A 25,618-nucleotide genomic window follows, 5' to 3' on the forward strand; every position below is an offset into this window, starting at 1 on the left:
ATGCTCGGTATTCAGTGGGAGGTAGAATACTCTACACTGACTTATCTGCCTTCATTAAATACATTTTCCTTACACACACAGACACCCAGCAACTCACAGCAATATTGCAACTCACAGCAACAGTATGTCTATCCCAACAGCTACTTTCAGGCTATACCCTGCATATTGATTCCTAGCCCTCCTCAGTATCTAGAAGCATAGTTTCTTTTTCTTTTGCTGGGGCTCTAAGCATATATTTCACTTTAATACCTACATCTGCTGGCTCTTAAAAACTAAACCAAACCAAACCAGATACACTAACTGTTAGATGTATTATAATGTCTTTATAAATACAAAGTACAAGAAAGGATATTTTTCAGCCCAAATACAAAGTTACCGAAAGCTCTCATAGCCTACTGTGCCAAGAATTTAATTTTTAGTACAACACAGCTAACAGAATGCTTCTATGCTACCAAGATCATGGTGAGTAAATATATTTATAAACATACATTTATGAAAAAGGCATTAAGAAAATAGCTAACCTTCCCATAAGAGTTATTTGCATGAACTATCTTGAGTATACCATTCTGTGTTTAATGCACATGCATATACAATTGAATTCTTTAGTGATATTTTTATTGAGCCATTTTTCCAAAAAGAAAACAGGCTCATTAAAAAACAACAACAAAACTCATTACCAGATTTAGTTACTTCTGTAAAAATACTGGAAACTCTCTATAAATTCTAAGTATGTCTGCCATCTGATAGCATTTCAGAGGTGGACTTTCGGCATACTTTTAGTGACCTCTTTAGTGACACGGCTTCTAGAGGAAACACATTTAAGCTCTGTTCCCTGCATAGCATCTCTAGGTTTGAGTGGTTCTTAACCACTGCGGTTGGGTTTCTATGACTTATAGAAAACAGAAAACTCTCCAAGGTTGTCAGCACCTGCTTCCGGATAAGACTACAGGCAGAACTCTAACCCTCAGGTGGCGACTACTCACTTGGGTTGTCGTGACTGGCTGAAGCAGTTTACACTGGTGATGCTGAAAGCAAAGCAAAGATTGTCAATCTGTAGGATTCCCCCCTTTTTCATCTTGTTCTCTCTTCTATGGAACCGTACAGTGATTCCGAACTTGAGACCACAGAGATTCCAGAGAAGTTTTCAATGAGCAGAATACACATGCAGTCATGACATAGGCTATCACGGTAAAATGCCATTTCCTGGGACTGCAATTTCAAAGTTCTCTGTCAAGAAAGGCAGAGATAAGTGATTATATCAGGGTGGAAATGAGCGTTTTTAAAAAAGTTTTAAATTAAGTTCCCCCTAATCTTCATGATAAAACCTAATTAACCTCCACGCTATCTTTGGATATCTAAGTACACTATTGTCCCGTCCCCTGCCCTACCTCCCCCATTTCCTAGCATTTTTGTAGAGTCCTAAAGTAAGCGTTTGGCTCCTAGTGGCCCTCTATTTCCCTAGGCCTCACGTGGCAGCAGAGGTCACTGTCCTATGAGAACTGGGAGTGATGAGCCAGAAGCCTTTACAGCTAGTTCTCTGGGAATCTACTCACATGGTACCATAAACCTTTTCTTCCCTCAGAAATTACTGATTTGGGATAATTTGAGTATAATTTATTCTCTGCCGTCTTCTTCTCAGTGCAGGACTAGTATAAGTTTTCCAGTCTAATCATTTTAAGTCAGGAGAACTTAAATAAAGCATTATAAATCTGACTACTCCAGCCTTAAGAAAACGTCAATGATCTGTGACTTTGAATAAGAGAGGCTGCTAACAACTGCTAAACAGGGGACTAATACACAAAACTGGGCATCTGATTCTCCTGTAAGAACAGCAGTAAGAATGGGGTCAGCCAATTCATATTTAAACACAAAACTGTATGAGGAGAAGTGGTAGAGACAGAGATGGGATAGGACAAGCAGGCGACACTTGCCATCTTGAGCTGGCGATGTAGTTCAGTGGCTGGAGCATTTGCCTGAAACCTGTGAGACCTCAATACAAGAACCCTTATTGTCTCAACAACGGATATCAAGCCACACAATAGAAACTCCTAAAAATGATTTAGTAGCCATGTATTTCCGAAGCACAGGAATTTCTCACCTATTTATAAACTTAAAATATAGCTGTCTTCAATAAATCAAAATCTCAAAACAACAGTAAGTTTTTAACTTCCTAGGGAGTATTTCTGGCTCAGCACATACAGCTGTTGTGCCTTCACAGCAACCAAAGCAAAAAGGCAAAACCTGGCACACAGTGGAGGGGAGAGGAGTGACGTGCAACTCAAGAGAAGGTGTCAACCAAGAAGTGAGGGACAAGTACTTGTCTCATTCTTCTTCTCAGATCTTTTACTGTCCCACCGCAGATATAATAAACGGCTTCAATAACACTAGCAACTGACCACAAAAGGTTTAGAAAAAAAATTAGAAACCTTATGCTACCTGTAAACAATTAAACATGGTTTCAAATCTGCATGTCTTTCATAAAGTATTGGGATATTTCCTCTTGCTTAAGATCTGGGCTCACCACCGACTAAAATATGGCAGTGACTCTATGATGACTGTGGGCCTGGACTCTAAAACAACTGGCATCTTTTGTCCAGCCTGAACTGCCATATTAAGAAGTCCAACTACCGGTTCCCAGCACCCATGGCTGTCTCTCCAGCCACCAAAAAAACAAAAAACAACAACAACAACAACAAAAAAACCCAAGTACTTGCTGGGTGGTGGCAGCACATGCTTTTGATCCCAGAACTTGGGAGGCAGGCAGGTGATCTCTGAATTGGAGGTCAGCCTGGTCTACAGAGCGAACTCCAGGATAGCAAGGGCTACACAGAGAAGCCCTGTCTCACTGCTTCCCACTCCAAAAAAGAAGTCCACCTACCACGGAGAGTCCCTGGAACTCAGTGAGAAGGCTAAGCCCAGCTTCTCAGGTATGCATGACAGAATCTTGGACCTTCCAGACCACTTCAACCACCTGCCTCTTCCTTAACATCTAGCTTTTTACAAAGACTTATAAAGTGGTTGCTAAGCTACTTTGGAGTTAAAACTTTAGAGTAGTTTGTTAGACAGCAACAAGAAACCAGAAAACATTTTCATTTTTAAATAGTAACTCAGTCAACTTACCCACAATTAGACCTACCAAGTGGGCAATTCTGAATAATACTCAAATCAGCAGAGACCAACTGCACCATCCTTTGAAGAAATTTGCTGATTACGTACTCTTGGGCTATACAACATTTTTCTTATTTATATGCCTATGGGTATTTTGCTCGCATGAAATGTCTTTGCACAATGTGCATGCCTGGTACCTGAAGAGACCAGAAGAGGGCTTTGTGTCCCCTGGGACTGGAATAGCAGTCGTGAGCTGTCATGTGAGGTCTAGGAACCAAACCCAGGTCCTCAGGAACAGCTAGTACTCGTCCATTGAGCCATCTCTCCAGCCCCTGTTTGTGATTACATGTTCACTAAAAGTAGGAACAATACTAGGTACTGTATGGGACGTAAATGTGCTATGGTGGAGGTAGTCTGGATTTTGTAGCTGGATGGGTAAACACCAGCTCTTCAAATTAGGTACCCTTAGGCTCATCAGTTTTTTCATCTATAAAATGTGCCATAATTATACTTATTAAAGGCCCTAGAGGCTATTCAGAGTATCAGGTGTTAAACTGCCCATGTAGAGACAAAGTGTGTCATTCTCGCTAAAATGACGGTAATAATCACAACAGACTGACATGAGGATCAGATAAATTAATAAAACTGTGTCTTGAACATAAACATTCAAAAAAGTTGACTGTTTTTAGTATTATTGTTATTATCTCAGGATATTTTGACATAACTTCAATTATGCTAGTAGCGCACATAGTACAGCTAAGACTTTTAGAACCTCCCTCTCTATAGGAAAAAGTGCAAGCTTTCTAAAAAATCATGTCTCAGATTCCCAACAAGTAGATTTGGGTCTCTCAAGAATGGGAAGCATGCTGGGCATGATGGAGCATGCTTTTAACTCCAACACTGAGGAGGCAAAGGCAGGCAGATCTCTGTGAGTTCAAGGCCAGCCTGGTATATGTAGTGAGTTCTAGGACAGCCAGGGCTACCTAGAGAGACCTGGTCTCAAAAACAAAACCCAAATCAACCAAGCAACCAAAACCCCTAAAGGAATAGGGAGCCACAACTAACGCTAGTTTTGTTTACAAATTCCAAGCATATTATCTGGTACCAAAAAGTATTTAACATTTATTTAATGGAACATAGTCTCCTACGTATTACCTACCAGTGAAGACAAGTAATTGCATATGTTTCCATGAGATACTTTAACTTCTGGCATTATGGAATAATTCACATCCTAAGATCCAGGGTATTAAATTATGGTGTTGGTCACATGGGATGCTCAGTGTAAGACTACCTTAACTGGCTGGTGCACTTGAGACTCCTCCACAGGACAGGACCTACTCAGTAGACACAAAACAACAAGCATTAGAAAAGCATCCCCATTCCCACCCACCATGAAGTTATGCTAATGGTCAGTAAATGCAGGAAGTAACATTCAACAGGCTCTGCGTTTTTAAAAAAAGTTAGCTTTGCTGTTTAAAGCTTTTACTAGTTGAGCTACTGGGGTTCTTTTAACCATGTCAGAAAGTTAAGCGTTTTTGCTATACAACGGGAAGGAAGATTAGAAAATTATTTATAAAAATCATTTCTTTACTCCCTGTAAAGATAATGTAATTTCAGATAATATTTGTCTTTTCAGCATTGCTGTGTCTGTGTCACTTGAGAAAAGATGGCCTTCCACCACAGCAGATGTGGATGATTTGTACAGACATCTCTAAGGCCATAGCAATAATTACTTTCTTTGCAATGTAACAAGCTCAAGTGTTCTAACACGCACTCATACTGTTTTAACTGTAGCTGGTCCTGAGGAAGAAAGCCTATTACTATCTAAGTAAAAACACCAGCCTGGGGAAAAGTACCACTTAAAAATCTTGGTCTAATGCTGGGTGTCATGGTGCATGCCTTTAATCCTAGCACTCAGGAGGCAGAGGCAGGCGGATCGCTGTAAGTTCTACAAAGTGAGTCCAGGATAGCCGAGGCTACACAGAGAAACCCCATCTTGAAAAAACAAAACGAAAAGAAGGAAAAAAAAAAAAGAAAAGAAAAAAACAAAATGAAACAAAACAGAACAAATCTTGGTCTAAAGACCAGGAAAAGCATTAGAAAGCAAAGAAGCAAAAATACTGAGAATTGTCGGGCATGGCAGTACATGCCTTTAATTCCAGCACTTGAGAGGCAGAGGCAGGCGAATTCTGTGAGTTTGAGGCCAGCCTGGTCTACAAAGTGAGTCCAGGACAGCAAGAGCTATATAGAGAAAGCCTGTTTTGAAAAGCCAAAACCAACCAACCATACAAACCAACAAGAGCTAAGAATTAGTTGTAATGGTTGTCAAACTTCAATGCTTTCAATTGATTCCTGTTTAAATGACAGCTTCTAGCGTAACTGGATGTCTCAGTTGTCTGCAGCCAAGTTCTTTCCCAAATAACATGTCCCAGATCAATCAGAAACCCATTATTACGAAGGTTCATGTGCTCTGAGACAAGGCAGACTTAACCTAGATGAATAGTCTGAAACTTAAAATGAGGATTGTCTAGTCCTCAGAGGCTACCTCACATAAAACACAGTAAAGCTTATTGGGAGGCAACTTTAAGAACAAAGAGGTGAGCCTGGAGTAGTGGCGCACGCCTTTAATCCCAGCACTCAAAAGGCAGGTGGATCGCTGTGAGTTCAAGGCCAGCCTAGTCTACAAAGGGAGTCCAGGACAGCCAAGGCTACACAGAGAAACCCTGTCTCAAAAAACAAAAGAAAACAAAACAAAAAGAACAAAGAGGTAACCAGCCATGGTGACACATGCCTTTAGCCCTAGCACTTGGGAGGCAGAGGCAGACATCTCTGTGAGTTCCAGGCCAGCCAGAGCTATATAGTAAGATCCTGTCACAAAATGAAACAAAACCTACACTACACTTAACTAAACTAAAAGAGCCAAAAAGACATGTCCTGTGTGGAGACTAATGATTCTTCCCCTTTTATCTCCGATGATAGAACGTATAACAACAAATCACACTCACTGTACTGCATCAGCACAGCCTAGAAAACTTGGCCCAGATAAAACTCTGAAGCCCTTGTATTATTTCCAAACGTGGAGAAATAGTCTCCTCTTGCAAGCAAGCATTTGTGAACACAGTTAAAACTGTACATGTCCCACATCTTATGTAACAATGAGAATGAATGTGCACAAAGGAAATACGAAATGGTCCAAGTGTTTTAAGAAGTTAGATATTAGCAGATGTGCAAGAATGAGCCTAAGAAGAAATTTAAATTCTGATGTTCATTATGTTTTAAAACATCCAGAAGAAAAAAACAGAAAGACTGAACTTTTTATTAGTCCACACATGGACAGAATGGATTTACTTAAGAAGATTAGAATGAAGGGAAAAGTACAGGTGTCTAATCTAGAAAAAAAGTACACAAGAATCAAAACACCGTTTGTTTTGCTGAGACAGAGTCTTACGCACCCCGGCTACCCTCAAACTCTATATAGCCAAGGGTAGCTCTGGACTCCCGGTCCTCACCTTCACCTTCCCTCCCAAGTGCTGGCACCGCAGGCAAGAGCTATCCACAACAGAAACTGCTCTTTAAGTCTAGGTTAAGTTCACTTATGCCATTATTATGCAAATCAGTTGAAGCAAGATCAGAGATGACAAAACTTATTCATAACATGAACTTTTGAACAGGGTACCCATTTAGCCCTATATTGTTATATTTGGAATTTTAAAAAAAAGATTTATTTATTTATTTATTATGTATACAGTGCTCTGCCTGCATGTGCACCTGCAGGTCAGAAGAGGGTGTCAGATCACATTATAGATGGTTGTGAACCACCATGTGGTTGCTGGGAATTGAACTCAGGACCTTTGGAAGAGCAGTCAATGTTCTTAACTTCTGAGTCATCTCTCCAGCCCATGTGGAAAAATTTTAAAATAAGAAATATCCTGTTATAAACAACTATTCTAAACTTAATCTATTTATAACTTTCAGACAAGGAGAAATCATAACCCTGTTTCTGTTTGGCTTATGATCCATTCTAAGTGCCCTTTGGAATGGGATTCAAGCGAAAGAAAAGGCCAGGGGACATATGAGATCCAGGAAAGGATGACACACTCTCAAGTACCAGGCGCAGATATGACTGAGGTCAAAGCCTCTGTGAAACTATGCCTAAGGTGAAATGTGAGAGGAGTAATTTGTAGTTAGCTTTTGAAAGTTAGACAGAAGGCGGCAAACTTCTCTGGCAGTGTCTAGACACTGAGTACTTTTAGGCTTTGTGGCCGTGTACTTAGCTTTAACCAAGCACACAGGTGTGAGGATGTGCTCTTCTTAGAATCAGGTGGCCTTTATATTTACCTTAAGGGCTATGGTTTGCCGAACCCTGGTCTAACTCAAGCTCTGCTGGGGGCTACACTCAGAACTCTGTGGTTTACCTGGCAATCACTGCTGTTCCTTTCCTAACTCTCAGCTATGAAAATGTTTTAGTATTTTAAATTCTTTCCCAGCATGGTCTATGTAAAAAGCTCCACTTCCACAGACTGCTCAATAATGCCTCAGTCAATATTCCTTGAATAAGTAATATACCCAGTAAGTAAGAAAAAGGGCATATTTGGAAGGGAAAATAAGTTATTCCTGCTTACGTATCTTCCAGGGTTTCAACTTTTCTGATTAAGTACTTTTCTACTACAATTAAAAAGTCTTTTCATTTTCCACTGCTTCTGTTTCTTTAAAACTAGACCTTCTGGTTAAACAAAAAGTAATTTACACAGGTTAAAACACAGACACACACAGACACAGACACACACCACACACACACACCCCTAATCTGACTTAGGAGGACTGTGAAAAGCTGCCTCTTGGTCACAGACTACTCAACTATTAAAATGAGGTTCCAAACATCACTCTTCCACCAGGCAACTCCAACCAAAGCTGGATTTCCACTGCGATGAGGCAGGGACAGTCTATGCCTACTTCATACCATCTTTGGAAAACTGTTTCACTGGTGGCAAGGGAACTGGAAACAGGAAAAAAAATTTAAAAAGCACAAAAATACAAGACAACTAAGAACAGACTTAGTTCTCTAGTACAGTGAGATGGAGTGGGGGCCAGGGGGGTGGAGGTGCGTGCCTGGAACCTCAGTGCTCAGGCGGCTCTAGAGTGAGGACCAGGACACCAAGGGGCTACATAGGATGGCCCTGTCTCAAATATCCAAAAGCAAAATAAAACACCCCTCAAACTATGGAGTTGCTTGGAATTTACATAAAATAAAATTCAACTCAGTTTAGAGGTAATTATGGTTGAGTAAAAAGAGAAGAATTCATTAGGAAGAGCCTTTCTGCATAAATACAGTGATACTGCCACGTGAATGACAGTGTTTATACCAGTATTAGAATTCGGAGAGAATAGAAAGTCTATTTAGAGTGAAAACAGATACACATGTGGCCAACTCTCTGCTTTTGCTGAGAATCCTCCTTGGCTGTTAAGTGCCACCCAACAGTACTAGTCCTGATAAGGCAGCTTCATGTCATCGAGTCACACACTGATGACGTAGCTCTCACCGCTAATACAGTTCCCTTCACAAGGTGGCGTGTGCAGGTTAAGATTTGGTAGGAAGGGTCAGCATTAGCAGAAGCCCATTTAATGCTCCTGGTACACAGCGGTGCTCATTCATGCGGGTAGGACAGCACTAACCCATGATCCTACAGGGCGCTAGCAAAGAAGTAGGCAAGGTCACAGTGAATCTGGGTGAGAATCCTGGGTATTCAGAATAGTTTCACTTCTAACTAAAAAGGAAGATTATTTTTTGCAAACTTTAATTTGTTTCAAAAGTAGCCTGGGTGGAAGTCTCATGAATTTCATGGCTCTGGCTAGGATAATTAGGGGAGAGAACCAGCAAAGAAGATTGTGCTGATGTGGTCCCAGGACCGGAAGCACTCTATTCACAGTATCAGTACAGTAAAAACCTAGTAAAAATGAGTGAAAACGGTGGGAGGGAACCCACCAAACATGCATTCAACAGTCTCTACCCCATTCAAGCTGTTTGTGGCTGACCTGGATGGAGTGCTGATAAGTGCTAAAAAGGTTCTTTTTATAGAAATTACTGCACGTTACCTTTATAATTTGGTAATAGTTAAAAGCTCTATTTTCTCATATAACCTAAAAAGCTAACAATGTGAAAAACAACTTCTCAGCATATAACTTAACTTTTCAAAAGTAGGGTAGACATAAAATATTTTTGGTTGGCTTAAAAAAATCCCTCTAAAGCAGCATCTTCTGACCTCCCAGCAACCTGCCTGATCAGTAATGACAAGATCTGTTCACTGAAAGCCTCGAAGACAAGATAAAGCTTCCCTAGAACTTCAACTCTACGGTTTTATGCCACAGAGCATGGTCACCCCTAAGGTTGACCTCCCATTGCTCTGGGAGACAGTTTTCACTCTATCACGCTGTTGCCCACTGATAGCAAGAAGTCCGTCTACGATTATCAGAGACACTGCTCTCCAGTGCTGCTTTTAAAGGTGGGCTCTTCAACTGGAACACCACAATACTCCTTTAAAAGATGAATTTCTATACTTGTTCAGAAGAGAAAACCTTTCTCTGGTGATACTGTATACCCAAGCCTCAGGTTGCTTAAAGCCATCCTCTGCATTCCAGTTTCTTATCAACAATGTCTTCTGCACCTTTCCACACACCACAAAGTGCTCACAAGAAAGGAGCGCACAAACTCCACATTCTCCTAAATGGCTCACAAGTGCAGGTAGGACCAGCCCATCCTCCCAAAGCTCTGAGAATCACAATATCCCTGTACCAAAACGATTACACATTTAAATATGCTCTTAACATCACTCAAGTTAGAGACGTCCTTCTGTTTGCACTGTAGACTGCAGGCATCAGCTTGCCTGAATAACTTTTAACATTCCTTTGCCCTCTGCATGCAAGACAAGACATATAAAGCTCTATGTGTTTGGTAAATTCTTTCAGAGCTGGATTTAAGAATCTCAGAAAAACTCAAGATCACTAAAAAGTCCCTTGAAGTTTTAAAAATCTTAGGAATAATGATGTAACCATACCTGATAAGAATTGATCCCTTGATCATTTATTGCAACATGATTGTGCATGATATTTTCTTGTAAGTGAAGTGCCCTGTAGTGTATTATTTAAAAAACAAAAAAACCAAAGCTCTTGGAGTCACCAGCAATTTGCTAATTGGTTTATGAATTATATATAGACCTAAGACACAGATTTAAGTGACGTTCCTCTTCACTGGACTGAAAATATAAAGTATAAAACACGCAGAAGGAAATAAAACTGTGGTTGCAATAAGAACAATAGTGTTGAATCTCTCTTCAACTGTAATATTGCAGGAAAAAAACTTTAAAAACTTCATATAAAAGTTATCAAATGTGGAGACCTGTGGATTTAAAAATACAATCCAGGCTCATTTCACTGGAAAGTGACACTTCTGATGTACAATATTGCTGTTATATGAAACAAGAGCTGAAGAGGATCAGCTTTTGGTAGCCAGCCTAACAGGTTAACCCATACAGCTAGAAACATTTTTGTAATACCCAAGGATTTATGCAAGTGCAATGGTTTACAAACACCGAACAGGAAGTTGTACTTCAGTTCTGTGCTGTGCAGTATTTGTAAAGCATAAAAGCACTTCCTTCCCTGCTCCTCTCTCAGGCTCCCACAGGTAGATGTGCCCACTGTAATGCTTGGCTGTTCGTTTTCCTTCTCTGTGCCTAAAGTGCCTGCTAGAATACTGCTCCACGGTAGCTGACCACATGAAACCACCAGGCAAAGTCAATGTCTCCCCAGGGCAAGGGCAAGCTAACCATTTAGACTAGTAAGAACCACCAGCATTCTCTTTTCTTAAATACGGAGATGCATGCTCTGGCAGGGAAGAGGAAGGAAAGACTCCCCTTTCTCACCATGGTGACTATCTTTCCCTCTTCTGATAGGCTGCGTCAGCTGGCCAAAGCTCCTGTTGCTCTTTGTTTTTTTAGATCTGGGTTTTAACCCATCAAGATGATATGGACCTAAGTACAGTGTTCAATCATGACTGGTAGATAAATGACCATTCATTTATCAGTTTTGTTAAAAACTTTTTTTTTCTTATAAAGTTAACAAACCAAGGCTGTTGATCCCTGAATTAGAAGCTGATTTGCTTGATTATTTTCCAAAGTGTGAGGTGGAGAGAGAAGAGCCTTTAGTGCTTTCTGCATGTTGGTCTTCTAATTTGGCAACACCATGGGAACATCTTCTAGGCGAGTGATGTGGCATTCTGTGAATCTGAATACCAGCCCATGGTCCTGATAGGGGCTGGATACGGCCCAAAGGGGAAGAGGGTCTGACCCCTCCCCCTCAGTGTTTCAGTCTGGCCCAGTAGTAGACACTGAGCCCTGGGCAGATTCCCCAGGAGCAACTGTTTCTTCGTGAGAAGGTGAGCCTTCTTCAGCTTGCCGAGATGTGACAGTTGTCTCAGGAGAAATGCTGTGAGGCCCTTCCAGAGGTATACAGCCAGGGTGGTTTTTTCGAAAGTGCTGATTCAAGATGGCCTGGAAGGGGAAACTTTTGCCACAAACATGACAGTGAAAAGGCTTGTTGCCTGTGTGCTTGCGGATATGATACTCCAGCTGATCTTTCCGGGTATACTTTTTTCCACACATGCGGCAGACAAAAGGTGTGATTCCCATATGCAGGCGCATGTGGCGGTCCAGACTTCCCTTTTGGTTGAAAGATTTGGCACAGTAGATGCAGGTGAGACGGGGATTATATCGGAACCACCGTTCAGATACTTCCTGTTCTCGGAGATACTCCACATAGCCGCTTACTCCCATCATTGCTGACTCTTCTACCTGCGCCAGAAGAAAAATAAGTGAATAGCACATAATGCTAAACACAGACATTAAAAGCAACCCAATCGACTTGTGCCTGCTACTAAGATGCACGCTCTTCTGTACCTGTGTGGTGTAAGGAACAGAACACAGGGTCCCACCCATATACACTTACTTATAATGGAGAGCCCAGAGGGAGCCTTAATACTACACCAAAAGGTAAAGATATTAACACAATAATGAAAAAGGAACCCTGAGAGTATTATTCCATTGATATAAGAAGTGCAATGCAAAGTTCTGGCTGGTGATCTGGATATTTATTAAGCCTCTGCTACACTTGGGAGGTAGAAACAACAGGATTAGGGATTCAAGATTACCTTTAGCTATATAGGGAGTTGAAGACTAGTCTGGACTACATGAGGCATGCCTCAAAAAAACAAAACCAAAAGCCAACCCAAAACGCTCTGCTTTAGTGCTATTTTACATAATAGGAGACAATGAGCCCACAATACTACCCTTGATTCTATGCTTACAGCTGTGGTCTAGAGAATTGGCTACAGAGTATGTACAACTTTCTGTGGTACAAACGCTCTGTAATTTGAACTACTCAGTGTGATAACTACATGGCTATTAGCATTTGTCATATGCCTAATGCAACTGAGGAACCATTTAAATGCCATTACTTTTAACCAATTAAAACAGAAATTCAAATGTGGATTTTGTCTACTACATATGAAAATATGGAATATATAAAGGCAAATATAATAAAATTTCATTTATGACATTATTATTACCATGTTAACCAGCAGTAGCTAGCTTTATAAAATATATAATGTAATGTATAGGTAATAATGTAATGTACCAGCACACCATTATCATTCCAAAAACTGAAAAAAATTTTTCTTTACATTTTTACTATTTTATGTGTTATGGGTGTTTTGCCTGCATGTATGTTTATGTATCATGTATGCCTGGTGCTCTTGGAGATCACAAGTGGGTGCCAAGTCTCCTAGAAGTGGAGTTACAAACAGTTGTGAGCACCATTGAACCTAGGTCCTTTGGAAGAGCAGCCAGTGTACTTAATCACTGAGTTATCTCTCCAGCCCCTAAAAACTAAAAAAAAAAAAAAAAAACAAAAAACCTTGAAGTGACTTTGGAGTAAATTGGCTGAATATGTGGGGTTTTCTCATCTGACAACGGGAAGGATAAGAATATATACTTTGGGCTGGAGAGATGGCTCAGAGGTTAAGAGCACTGGCTGTTCTTTCAAAGGTCCTGAGTTCAATTCCCAGCAACCACATGGTGGCTCATAACCATCTATAATGAGATCTGGTGCCCTCTTCTGGTGGGTAGGCACACATACAGGTAGAATGCTGTATAAATAATAAATAAATCTTAAATATATATATATATATATATATATATATATATATATATATATATATATATATATATATATAATATATATATATTTTTTCCTTAGCTGGGTGTGGTGGTGTGCACCATTAATCCCAGCACTTGGGTGGCAGAGGCATGTAGATCTCTGTGAGTTTGAGTCCAACCTGTCTATAAAAGTGATCCAGTACAGGCAAGCTACACAGAGAAAACCTGTCTTGAAAAACCAAGAAAAGAAAAAAAAAAAAAAAAAAAAAAAAAAAAAAAAGAAAGAAAAGAAAAAAGAATATATTCCTTTAAAAAACTGACTTACAAAGTTTGGGACTGGGATCTGGAAAATGGCTCAGTTGTTAAGAGTGTGCGCATAGCTCTCGCAGAAGATCAGAGTTTGGTTCCTAGCACTCACGTCTAGTTGTTCTGCCCCACCCACCCTTGGCTTCTACAGGCATCTGCACATATGCTTACATACTCCCACATAGAAACATATGCAGAATTTGAAAAATAATAAAGCTGGGTGTGGTGGTGCACGTTTTTAATCTCAAAACTTGAGAGGCAGAGGCTGGTGGAGCTTTGGAGTTCCAGACGAACGTGGTCTATACAGTAAGTTTGAGGCCTCCAGGACTATATAGTCAGACTCTATCTAAATAAATAAATAATAGTAAAATGAAACAATAAAAATAAATATTGAAATGTGTTTTTGGGTGATTAACATTTTTAGCTCAAAATTCTTTGATAAATATCACTATTCAGAAATTATACATTTTGTTTCTTTCTTTCTTTTCTTTTCTTTCTTTTTTTTTTTTTTTTGGCTTGTTGACTTTTAAGGTCATTAAAGTCAATTTTTAAAACAAAATCATTTAGAAAATAATTACAACTAGGGCTACCTTGAAAAATCAAAATCAAAACCAAACTGAAACATTACCCAAAAATTCATATAAATGAATGATTTCTTTTACTTTTTGTCAGTTTGATACATGGTATTACTCTATAGCCTAGGCTGACCTAGAACTTTTATATACCTCAGGCTGGCTTCAAGCCTGAAGTGATCCTCCTGACTCAGTTTTTCCAATGCTAGGATTACAGGAATAAACCATGACACTGAAAATTTCTACTTTCTAAAACAAGTATCCCAGGGACTTGATGTGGACTTTGAAGTTTCCCATCACTTCAATCTTTAATTGCTACCAGATAAAGAACTGAAAAGAAATAAAAAACCACTAATGTTATTTTAAAGATCTTCAAAACTGGTAATTTTAGCTTTCACAAGCAACTAGAAATTTTACAAGCAACCAAAAAACCTATTCAGAAGATAAAACTTTCATAATTTGTGATATTTGCAAATGAAAAAATTAGCCATTACTATTCTTAGAAGTAAAACTGACAAACACGATGTCATATATATATCTGCTCTCAAGACTTCAATTTAATAAAAACCACAAAATCAGGGCTGGAGAGATGGCTCAGGGGATATAAGAGCACTGACTACTCTTTCAGAGGCCCCGGGTTCAATTCCCAGCACCCACATGGCAGCTCATAACTGTCTGTAACTCCCGTTCCAGGGGATCCAACACCCTCATACAGATACATATGCAGGCAAAACACCAATATACATTAACAAAACAAAACAAAAAATAAGAACCAAAAAAAAAAAAAAATCAAATAAACAGAAAGGAATAATTTATACGAATCAGTAGAGAATCAGGAAAAGTTAAGAGGCTGGGGATTTTCTTCAGTATAGAGCGTTTGCCTTCCATCCCCACCCCATCCCCAAAGAAGAGGAAAAGTGGTGCACAGTGTGTAAAGTGCTGTAATAGTGGTTTAAGAAAAAATAAAATATCAGAGAACACTGGACTAATCAGGGCAGGGAGAACTTGGGTGTGGGGCTTTAAAAGGACTCAAAAGAATGAGGACTCTCAGACTCAAAAAGGGAAGAGTCTGACAGGGTGATAGCATGCACTGAGAAGTCTGCAGATGAGACAGTCAACAGTGGGACAGCTGAGCTGGAAAAACTGCAACTTACACGGAAAATTAGCCCAGTATTCCTAACTTTCCAGTGGTAGAAGAAAATGATTTTAAGAAGTAACTTTGGCACTTTGTTCCAGATTTACTCTTTACAGACAGAAAGTCTAGTCTATCAAGTTGAAATTCTTTTATTACATCTATTTATTTGTATGTCTGTGGATGAACTACGTGCATATAAATCAAAAGACAACCTGCGGGAGGCTGTTCTCCTCTTCCACCATGTGGTCCTGGGATGGTCCTCAGGATGCAGCTCATCTTTCTTGCCATCAAGTGCTTTCACCTGCTGACCCGTCTTGCTGGTCCTACCTTTTTTTTTTTTGGCTTTTTATGGGTTGTAGATCAAATCCAGGGCCTCATTCATTCTTTTTTGAAGTGCTGGGCACTGAGCCTAGGTTTCATGTCGTCAAGGCAGATGCTCTACCACTGATGTACAGTTCCAGTATTTTCAATTTATCAGCTTTCTTTTTCTCTTTTTTTGCTCAGATTACTATAAGTTGGCTAGAGAGGTATCTCAGCAGGCAATGGTGCCTGTCTCCAAGTCTGACAACTGAAGCTGACTCTAGTGATCCACATGATGGGAGAACCAATTCCTGCAAGTTGTTCTCTGATAGTCACATGCTGTGGCATGCGCATGTACACATCCACACACATGCACAAAAGCAAATAATAGCAACAAAATATGTAAATTTCTGCCTTACTTTGGTCTTCTATGGCACAGGAAAATGACTGGTAAATGGGCTTACCAAAATAAAATTTCTTTCTTTTTTAAAAAAATTTATTTATTATGTATATAGTGTTGTGTCCACATGTACAACTGCACACTAGAAGAGGGCACCAGATCTCATTATAGATGGTTGTGAGCCACCATGTGTTGCTGGGAATTGCACTCAGGACCTTTGGAAGAGCAGCCAGTGCTCTTAACCTCTGAGCCATCTCTCCAGCCCCTCAAAATAAAATTTCTTACACGTTAAAGTATGTAGACATACTTTATCCTTCATATCATTTCTAGATAGTACTTTTAAAGTTTTTTTTTTGGTTGTTGTTAGTTTGTTTGTTTTAGTATTACATTTATTAGGGCTGGAAAGATGGCTTCGTGTTTAACAGCATTTGTTCTTCCAGGGGACCTAAGTTCAGTTCTCAACACCTACATCAGGTGGATTTCTTGGGCACTTGTACGTACATATGTGTACACACACACACACACACACACACACACACACACACACACACACACACACACTGAGAGAGAGGGAGAGTGAGTATGTGTGTGGTATGTATGAAGATCCGAGGACAATTTACAGGAAACAGTTCTGTCCTTTCAATATGGTCCCAAGTTGTCAGGCTTGGCAGTAGTTGCCTTTGCCTGGTGAGCCACCTCACCAGCCTTAGATAGTGTTATTATATTCTATTTCTTTATGGGCTTTTATCTTTTGCTTTAGCCATATAAAGCCCCTTCTATATTTCCAGTATGATCTCTATCCTAATTACAATTAAAAGCTACATCTAGGCCAGGCATGGTGTTGTACTCTTGCAATTCCAGCATTTGGGAAGCTAAAGGAAAAAACAAAAACATTTAAATCCTGGTAGAGTGGTGCATAACAGTAACCCCAGTTACTTGGGAAACTAAGGAAGGCAGATCTTTAGCTCAGATTTTAGCCTGGGTAACATACTTTCCTATCTCAAAATAAGGGAGGATGGAGCTAGCTCAGCAGTTAAGAGCATTTGTCGTTCTTCTATAAGACCTGAGTTCTGTTCCCAGTACCCACAACCTCCTGGAAGCCCTGGGGCTGTCTTAGGGTTACCACTGCTGTGACAAAACACTAGGACCAAGACAGTGTATACAATAAAGTAGTGAATGGGGGGCTTGCTTACAATTTCAGAGGGCTAGTCCAGGTTCGTCATGGTGCAGAGCATGGCAGCAGGCAGGCAGGCACGATGCTGTAGCAGCAGCTGAGGGGTCACATCTGATCGGAGTCCCAGGCAGGAAGCAGAGAGCCAGGTGGCCTGGTGTTGGCTTTTGAAACCTCAAACCCCACCCTCAGCAATACACTTCCTCCAACAAAGCCACACCTCCTAAGCTTTCCACAACTGGGGACCAAGGACTCAAATCTATGAGCCTATGGGGGCCATTCTCATTCAAGCCACTGCAGGTGCCAAGGCCCTCTTCTAGACTTTAAGGGCACTTGTACATGTGTACAGCGCTATGCATAGACACACAGGTAACTAAAAATAAATCTTTTTTTTTTCTTCAAGGAAGAGGAAGAAAAGGGAAGGAAGATGCAAACTGCATTTAAAATCTTAGTTAGGAAAAAAAATCCACAGCTGGGAAGACAGCTCAGTCAGTAAAATGCTTGCCATGCCATGCACACATTAGGACTTCGTTCAATCCCCAGAGCCCCTGTAAAAAAAAAAAAAAAGCTGCGTCTGGGAAGGCAGAGACAAAAAGTTTCCCCGGCTAACCTGCCTAACTGAGTCTTTAAATCTGAGGCCAGTTTGAGACCTTTTCTCAAGAAAAATAAGGTAAAAGGTACAATAGCTAAGGCTTACTTCTTTTTTTGGTTTTCCAAGACAGGGTGTCTCTTTGTAGTGCTGGCTGTCCTGGAACTCACTCTGTAGACCAGGCTGGCCTCAAACTCGGAGACCTACCTCCCTCTGGCTCCCAAGTGCTGGGATTAATGTCGTGCGCCACCACTGGCCAGCATGAGTTTGCTTTAGCTGCCATATATACTTGTACACCATCCTCCACACAAATACAGGAATCTGTTGAACTGTGCTTACACTATGTGGACACTAATCTAGTGAATGCCCAGTGAGTCTAGGAAGCACTTACACTCCTTCTGCGTGTTACTGTGATTAGCCAAAAGGCTGTTAAGATCTGCCCTAATCACTGTGCCTATTTGCTTACCTAGTTAACTTTGTGTGCTGTTATACCACATTTGAGAGATGGGGAGAAGCAGCATTCTAATTACCTTCTCTCTCTCTCTTTTTAACATTTTCTCTACCACTCAGTCAAAACAAACAAACAAACAAACAGACAAAAATAGGAGGATGTATTGACACATATCTGTAATTCCAGCCCTAGGGGAGCAAAGTCAGAAGGATCACATTGGAGGTCAGCCTGGGCTACAGAGACCGTGCCTCAAAACAACAACAAAAGCCAGAAACTAAAAAAGTTAAGTTTGAAATAATACCTTACTGCTATTAGTATACCAACATACACAATAAATGTTCAGTGGTTTAGACAACAAGAAATTATAATAGAGGTTTTAAAAATTAGCTATTCAATTTTGTTGTGTTGTTTAAGACAGGGTCTTACCATGTAGCCTCAACTGACTAGCTTGGAATTTGCTATGTAGACCAGGTTGGCTTTGAAATGACAAAGATTCATCCACCCGCCTCTGTTCCCCAATGTTGGCATTAAAGTCCTGTTTTACTATGCCTGTCAAGCTATACAATCCTTTTTTTGTTTTGTTTTTGTTTTTTGAGACAGGGTTTCTCTGTGTGCAGCTCTGGCTGTCCTGGAACTTGCCATGTAGACCCAGCCAGCCTTGATTTCACAGAGACTTGCCTGCCTCTGTCTCCCAAGTGCTGGGATTAAAGGCGTGCACTACTAGGGCTAAAGTGTCTAATTTATTGTGTTCTATGTGATTTCCAGCTTTGAAAATCAATCCTCAATGATTAGGATTTGTAAAAGACAAACAAAAATGTCAACCAACCACTTATCCTAGCTAAAGAGAGCTGGGAAATATACAGAAGACATCATTCTCGGGAGTTTTTGTTTTTAAAGATGGAGCTTCACTCTGCAGGCTGCCTGGCCTGGAATTAATAAAGTAGGCCAGGCTGGCCTTACATCAGCAGCCACCCTGCCTCTGTTTTCCAAGTGCTGGGATTACAGACGTACACCACCACATCTAGCCTTCGCGACTCTGTAGTATGATGTATTATGTTTTAGGAAGCAAATAAAGAAAAAGATACATTCACACACACACAAAATACACAGAATAATAAGAAATTTGCTTTATGTATCTAAATAAATACTATATAAACTAACAACTACATACATATATTATATTCCCTACCTACCCCAAATCAAAATATTTGTAATCTAGGTTCTAAATGACGTAAAGGTATAATCTTCAATAGTTAACTTTATTCTCAGGTTACAGGTATATCTCTATAATCAGGAAAAAGTTCTACATTAAAAAAAGAAGAGAATGAGGAGGAGGAGGAAGAAGAAAAAGACTTATTTTAATGTGTAGGAGTGCTTTGTCTACATGTGTATATGTGGGACATGTGTATGCCTGGTGTCTGCAGAGGTCAGAAGAGGGTTCTTGATCCCCTGGAGCTGGAGTTACAGATGGTTGTGCACTGGGAATCACCCCAGGTTTTCAGTAAGAGCAGTACGTGTGCTTAACTGCTGAGCCACTGTTCCACCCTCACACTGTTTTTTGTCTTTCTACATCTCAAATTCTAATTCTAGCATGCTCACAAGTAAGATTAAGGAAAATTTAATATATATCAAATCCAGTATTTAATAGGGCCACTGTTGTTTCTCCTATACCCTTTTTTTTTTTTTTTTATCATTCATTTACTCAGTGACAAGTTCTTCCACCAACACAGAAACCCTAAGATCAAAACTACATACCTGGGAGCTAAGTTGCTTAGGCTCATCCATTCTCCCAGGAGACTCACTTCTGGCTCTGTGTCTTTCTGTCATGGAAACAACACTGCCGGAGGGACTAAATCTGTTGGAAAAGGAGCATAAAGGGACCAATAGACAAATAGTGTCAAGGAACTTAAATGTTGTTTCTACTCTATATTATAGCTGAGGAATGGAACTAAATCAAACAAAAATATTTTCAAAGCAGGTATACCATATGAGAAGTTGAAGCTTTCTACTCTACTAACTGCTGAAAAGATGGTAAAAATGTAATGAAACCCAGTTTGTAGTTTTGCTTTTATGAGCTCCAGTCTTCCTAGGAAGCCTTGGGTGGCCTGGCTGGGCTTCCAGGCTGTCCCTCGGCTCACAGTAATCCTCAGGTTCAGTCTCCCAAGTGCTACAGTTCCAAGTATACTCCATGATGTCTGGTAATTTCAGTTCTTTTATGTGACGGTTGGTGTTTTGGTTGTTCCTTCTCTTATGGTAATCTATTCATAGTTCATATAGATTAAAGCTTTTTTTTTTTTTTTTTTGCTTCTGATAGAGTTCTAATGCAAGAGGATAACAGTTACCAATACAGGGGATGACTATATTCTGTACTGTAGAATATTTAGACTACTAAGGTCACATAATGGGAAATGCTAAATTACGACCACCTAAGTAGCTAAAAATCCTAAATGTCTACATTATCAGCTATAAACTAAAGAAATTTACTCCCAAGATCAATCTCACTGTTTATTTACTTGCGAGAGGCATGTGTGCGAGGTCAAATGGTAATTTATGAGAGTCCATTCTTTCCTTCTACCATGTGCATACCAGGGGCTGAACTCAGATGGTCAGGCTTGGCTCTAAGTGCCTTTACCCATTTCAAACTATTTTAAGCAGGAAAAAGAAAAACACTAGTGCTTGGTAGCCTCAGGCAGGAAGAATGCTTGGGTTTGAGTAAGCTACAGGTCATCTGGAATTATGGAGTGAGACCCTGTCTCAAAAAAGCAAAACAAAAAAACCTAACCAAAACCAAAAAGTCTAGCTGGGTGGGGTGGCACACGCCTTTAATCCCAGCCCCCAGGGAGGCAGAGGCAGGTGGAGCTGTGTGAGTTCAAAGCTAGTGGCCAGTGTGGTCTCTAAAGAAAGTCCAGGACAGCCAAGGCTACATAGAGAAACTCTATCTCAAAAAGACAAAAAACAAAAAAAGCAAAAACAAAATCAACAAAAAACCCAAACATGAGGGGGCAGTGGTGGCATACTTCTTTAATTCCAGCACTTAGGAGGCAGTCAGGTGGATTTCTGTGAGTTGAGTTCAAGGCTAGCCTGGCCTACAGAGCTAGTTCCAGGATAGCCAAGGACTCATAAAGAAACCCTGTATGTGGGGAAAATAGCCCAAAAAGCAACAACAACAACAACAACAACAAAAATACAAATATGGTGGCTTGTGCCAGCAATTCCAGCACTCAAGAGGCTGAGGCAGGGGGACTGCCCTGAGTTCTAGAACAGCCTGGGATACAGAAACCTTATTTCAATAAATAAATGAACATAAAAAAAGAACACATTACCAATCTAAACTGGTAGGAGTTTGCTTTCGATTGGCTAGGTGAAAGCCATTGCTACTTTCATCAAAATGAAATGTTCGAACATATTCAGTGTTTTAGGGAAAGAACAGTGAAGGCCGAAGGCCAAAGGCCATGGCAGCACTGGTGAGGCTACTCTCAGGCCAGGGGTAGCAACAGCTTCACAGGAAACATCACTAGGTGACACTTAAGCTTTTCTCTAGAATTACTGTACTGAGGTTTACTCTAATTGAAAAAGAACATCTACTTATGGCACTGGACTTTCTCTAATTTGGTGGGTAAGGGCAAAGAGAAGTACACAGTGCTCTAAGGAAAGTAAAACTCCGCAAGGTTATCTACCTGTGTGACGCTATGGTGAGACCGGGCAATGTTACCAGACTCCTGACAATCAGCTCCCTGATGCTATTCTGACTCACGGAGGTGGCTGGTTTTACATAGCTCTCAGGACATTGTGAGTACTTCAGAACCAGGAGCCTCCTGCTTTGAAAATAACGCAAGTCTCCTGGCATACTTGCAATCTCCCAAAGTAAGCTGAACAAGAACGTCAAGTAAGAAAGATGCTCCCTGTAACACAGAGAGCTCATTTAGTGATGTCTGCACAGTAGCTTTAAGTGGGGAAACAAAACTTACCTGTCAACGTCACTGCTGGTTGGCCGAGCTACCTTGGCTCCTGAAGACCCTAAGGTGTAACTTTCCTGTCCTATAGAACCATGGCCAGTGGTGTCAATCACCATGGCTGTGACTTCCTCTGCACTGCTCCCATCTTCTCCAGAAGGCTGGTTCTCTGGCCCGAGCCACTCCTCCAGATTTTCAGTTTTGATGTGCACTGCTCCAAGAACCCTAACTTCATCCCCACTCCGGGCCCCTTGGTCTGCTATTCCGGTTTCCACGTACCACTGTCCTGCTCTGTTGATCCGAAGAATGGGCTCGCGGCCCTCTACATCAGAGCTCTGTTCAATTATCTGAGGACTAGTGGACTCCTCGGGTGGACTGAGCTCTCTGATATCCAGCACGGCACTGACCTGTCCTCTCCAGTTTCCCTTTGTGGCGTTATGCCGTGGACTAAGTGAGCGGCTTAGGCTTGGTGTGACCCTGTGAGACTCTGGAGGTCTCTCTTGCTGCTTTGTCCTTGTTTGACTTAATTCTGCTTCGACCTCAGCCACGTTGATTTTGAAGTGAATGCCCTCTAGGATCTGTGTGCATTTGTCTATAATATGCTGCATCTGCAGAAAACTAGCGGCTGTTAGGTAGCTGATGATATCTGCTAGCTGCAGGCATATCCGCCCTGTGTAACAGAAAGAAAGGAGCTGTTCAAAAACAGTAGGGTTCTTGATGACAGAGATGGACACAGTACTCATTTCATTCAAGGACATGTGATCCCGGAAATAAGGGGAACTGGCAGCCAGCACTACTTTGTGAGCCCGAAAAGCTTGTCCTTGCACATTGACCACAATATCACAGAGTCGGCCTTGCATGCGGAGTTGGTTGAGATGGCTCAGAACCGAGTTGCTGAAGTCAGGGATCTCCAACTGTATGTTCCCACTTTTCTCCATGGTCATGCCTGAAAGCACAGGCAGACATTCAACCCTGCTGAAAGAGCAAACCATATCCTTAGTGCCACTTTTACTCCTTCCATCCCTGCAAATCTTAAGTCTTCTACCTAGGAGTGCCAGGGACACATATGTAATTTTAGCACCTGGGACACTGAGAATCATAACTTTGGGATATGTAAGTAAGATCCTGATTCGGGGGGTGGGGGGCAGAATTCTCCATGTACAAAGAGATACCTTCCTTATGTTTGGATGTTGGATATAGAAATAGGATTGCCAGCAGGTGTTTTGCTAGTGACAAGGACTTATTCTAAGTCTGGCCTCAATCTGTGGCAATCTTTTTGATCCTACCTCCTGAGAACTAGGAATAGTGAGAGCAGCCAAGCCTGGCACAATGTATTTTAGATTTCACTGTAAAATGCAATTAACACAAAAAAAGGTGACTGGTAGACTGCTAATAATTAAAGCTAAGGTCATACTTTATTATAAGCTATATAATATAAAGATAAGAGCTCATCAAAAAAGGGCATCAAATGCAAGGTATTTTCAGATTGAATATAAAAATCCACGATCTTTTTCTGGAGGAGGAAATAAATTTTAGAATAAATGTGATATATACAGGTTGGTTATAATTTACATTTGGCTCAGGCTGTTTATGACTAGAAAGTGACTTTTTCCCCCTGAGACAGCATTTCTCTGTGTAGCCCTGGCTGTCCTGTAACTTGCTCTGTAGACCTTGAACTCAGAGATCTACCTGCCTCTGCCTCCCAGCACTGTCTCCCGGGAGTCCTAGAATTAAGCCACCACACCCAGCATTTGTTTGATTGTTTTAGACAGGGTCTATGTAGCCTTGGGTATTCCCGGAACTTACTAAGAAGACCAGCTAGTCTCTAACTCACAGAGATGTGACTGCCTCTGCTGAGATTAATGAATGCCGGTGATAGAGGTGTGCGATCACCATGCTAGACTAATCCAGTGTTTTTAAGCTTACCAGTTGGAGCTCCAACTTTTTGAATATGGAACTCTGAGGTGGATGAACTGTAGGTTAAGAAAAAGTCCACAGCCCTGCCAGCATGCAATTAACATGCAGAGAACGTGGAGCTTAGTTTCCAGAGTTAGCAAAAACTAAGCAAATCTTTCTCTACCCAACAAACTCGAACTTTGGAATTCGAAAGTGGTGATGCTACTTTGATTAGGAAAGTTTGTTGCACCGCACATTCAATTTACCTCTAAATTTAAAACACTGCCCAGCACACCAGGAAGTTGTCCTGACAAGCTCACATCATCACCTTATATCACCTCGCATTTACAACACACTTATAAACAGAGAAGTGCAAACACTGCTTTCAAGAAGCAACTTTAACCACTCTGACCTTTTTCCAAAGCGTTATTGTTTGTTTTGAAACTTTTAATCCTTTAAGAGCCTCTGTCGATGCCATCACGAATTCAGATGTATATTTTGGAGCCTACACCAGCGCCTTTTTGTTTGCTCTTTCCAGCAATTCCCCAGTGAGGAAGCCCCTGAAGTTAAGTCTTTCTCTAGCGTCGGCACTGGAGGGGCGAGAGCTGTAAAAAGGGAGAATCGGGAACGCTTGGGGTTGGCCAGTCAGGTACTGGGGCAGCTTCCGTGACTGTCAGGGAGCATGGGAAAAGGGGACCACATCAAACTGGAAGGTGACACAGAGCCCGGGAAAAGTGAGGTGCAGAATGCAGAGCCAAGTAGGAGCAGGCGCACTGTTGCGGCGCTGGAGGGGGAAGGGGGCGGCGCCCCGGGACCCGGTACCAGGCGGCAGGGGCGGCCGCGGTGGGGGTGTGTCTGGGTGTGTCCCCGCCGCGGGGTCCTGAGGGAGGGGCTCGCGAGGGGGCGGGCCCACAAGCTCCGCAGCCGCGAGCCAAAGGGGTGGAAGGTCGCCCAGAGCTGGGAGGGGAGGTGGGGCCGCGCGGCTGAACACCCCAGGGGCTAGCTGCAGCGGAGACGCGGCCGAGGAGCGTCCGGTATAGGCTACTGGGGCGGGGGTACGGGGCCCGAGCCCAGGCAAGGAGCAGCACCTACCTCCGGGGGTGGAAATGGGCCGGAATGGGCCGGAACACCGTCCCGGAAGTGAAACCCCCCGCCCCCCTTCTCCGGAGCGGGCGACGTGCCGGAAGGAAATCAGTCACTCTCACACCGCCCCTCCCCCAGCGCTTTCCTTGCGGAGCCCCCTCCCCTCAGCCTTCACTCCTTAGGGAGGCAGAGGCCGGACTTGACGTGACCGCGGCGACTCCGCCCCCCAGGCGTTGTAAGGCGTGGCCAGCCGGAGAGCTTGAGGGCGGGAAGGAGGCGTGGCTTGAGCCTGAAGGTGGTGGGGGCGACGAGGCGGGGCTTAAGGGGAGGCACGGTGGCTTAAGGAGGACGACGGTGCGTAATGACGTCACGGAGGCCTTATATACTGCACTCCGCCGCCATATCGGTCTTTCGGAGCTGTGAGGCAAGTGCGAGCAGGTATTTATGGT

At 41.8% G+C, this 25,618-nt stretch overlaps 1 protein-coding gene across 9 annotated transcripts; it reads right to left on the bottom strand.

Moving 5' to 3' along the window:
* Positions 1-503: 503 nt before the first annotated feature.
* Zbtb37 (zinc finger and BTB domain containing 37) lies at positions 504-25,343 on the bottom strand. 9 transcript variants are annotated; one of them, XR_007830785.1, is made up of 7 exons: positions 25,179-25,343; positions 24,499-24,691; positions 22,206-23,162; positions 19,993-20,092; positions 11,025-11,951; positions 4,268-4,442; positions 504-1,227 (listed from the first exon to the last, which is right to left on the bottom strand). XR_007830785.1 is itself a non-coding variant. In XM_051147680.1 (5 exons), exons 3-5 carry the CDS (start codon positions 23,132-23,134, stop codon positions 11,466-11,468), a joined length of 1,515 nt encoding a protein of 504 aa, XP_051003637.1. In that variant the 5' UTR covers positions 23,135-23,136; positions 24,499-24,691; positions 25,179-25,343; the 3' UTR covers positions 9,558-11,465. The 9 variants fall into 9 exon arrangements, 7 of the variants coding, with proteins under 7 accessions (XP_051003637.1, XP_051003631.1, XP_051003634.1 ...); XR_007830784.1 differs by lacking the exon at positions 504-1,227 and having other exon boundaries at positions 4,117-4,442; XM_051147680.1 differs by lacking the exons at positions 504-1,227; positions 4,268-4,442 and having other exon boundaries at positions 9,558-11,951; positions 22,206-23,136.
* Positions 25,344-25,618: the final 275 nt, after the last annotated feature.

The sequence above is a fragment of the Acomys russatus genome, chromosome 6, assembly GCF_903995435.1.
Source record: "Acomys russatus chromosome 6, mAcoRus1.1, whole genome shotgun sequence".
NCBI classification, from domain to species: domain Eukaryota; kingdom Metazoa; phylum Chordata; class Mammalia; order Rodentia; family Muridae; genus Acomys; species Acomys russatus.

What these genes read in the sequence shown, in the direction of transcription:
- Zbtb37 (XM_051147680.1), bottom strand. Translation starts at nt 23,134, where the DNA reads ATGACCATGGAGAAAAGTGGGAACATACAGTTGGAGATCCCTGACTTC. An exon ending in ACCAGCAGTGACGTTGACAG is followed by an intron (nt 20,093 to 22,205) that starts GTAAGTTTTGTT and finishes CTTTTCCAACAG; the next exon opens with ATTTAGTCCCTCCGGCAGTG. An exon ending in CTAAGCAACTTAGCTCCCAG is followed by an intron (nt 11,952 to 19,992) that starts GTATGTAGTTTT and finishes CTTCTGGCGCAG; the next exon opens with GTAGAAGAGTCAGCAATGAT.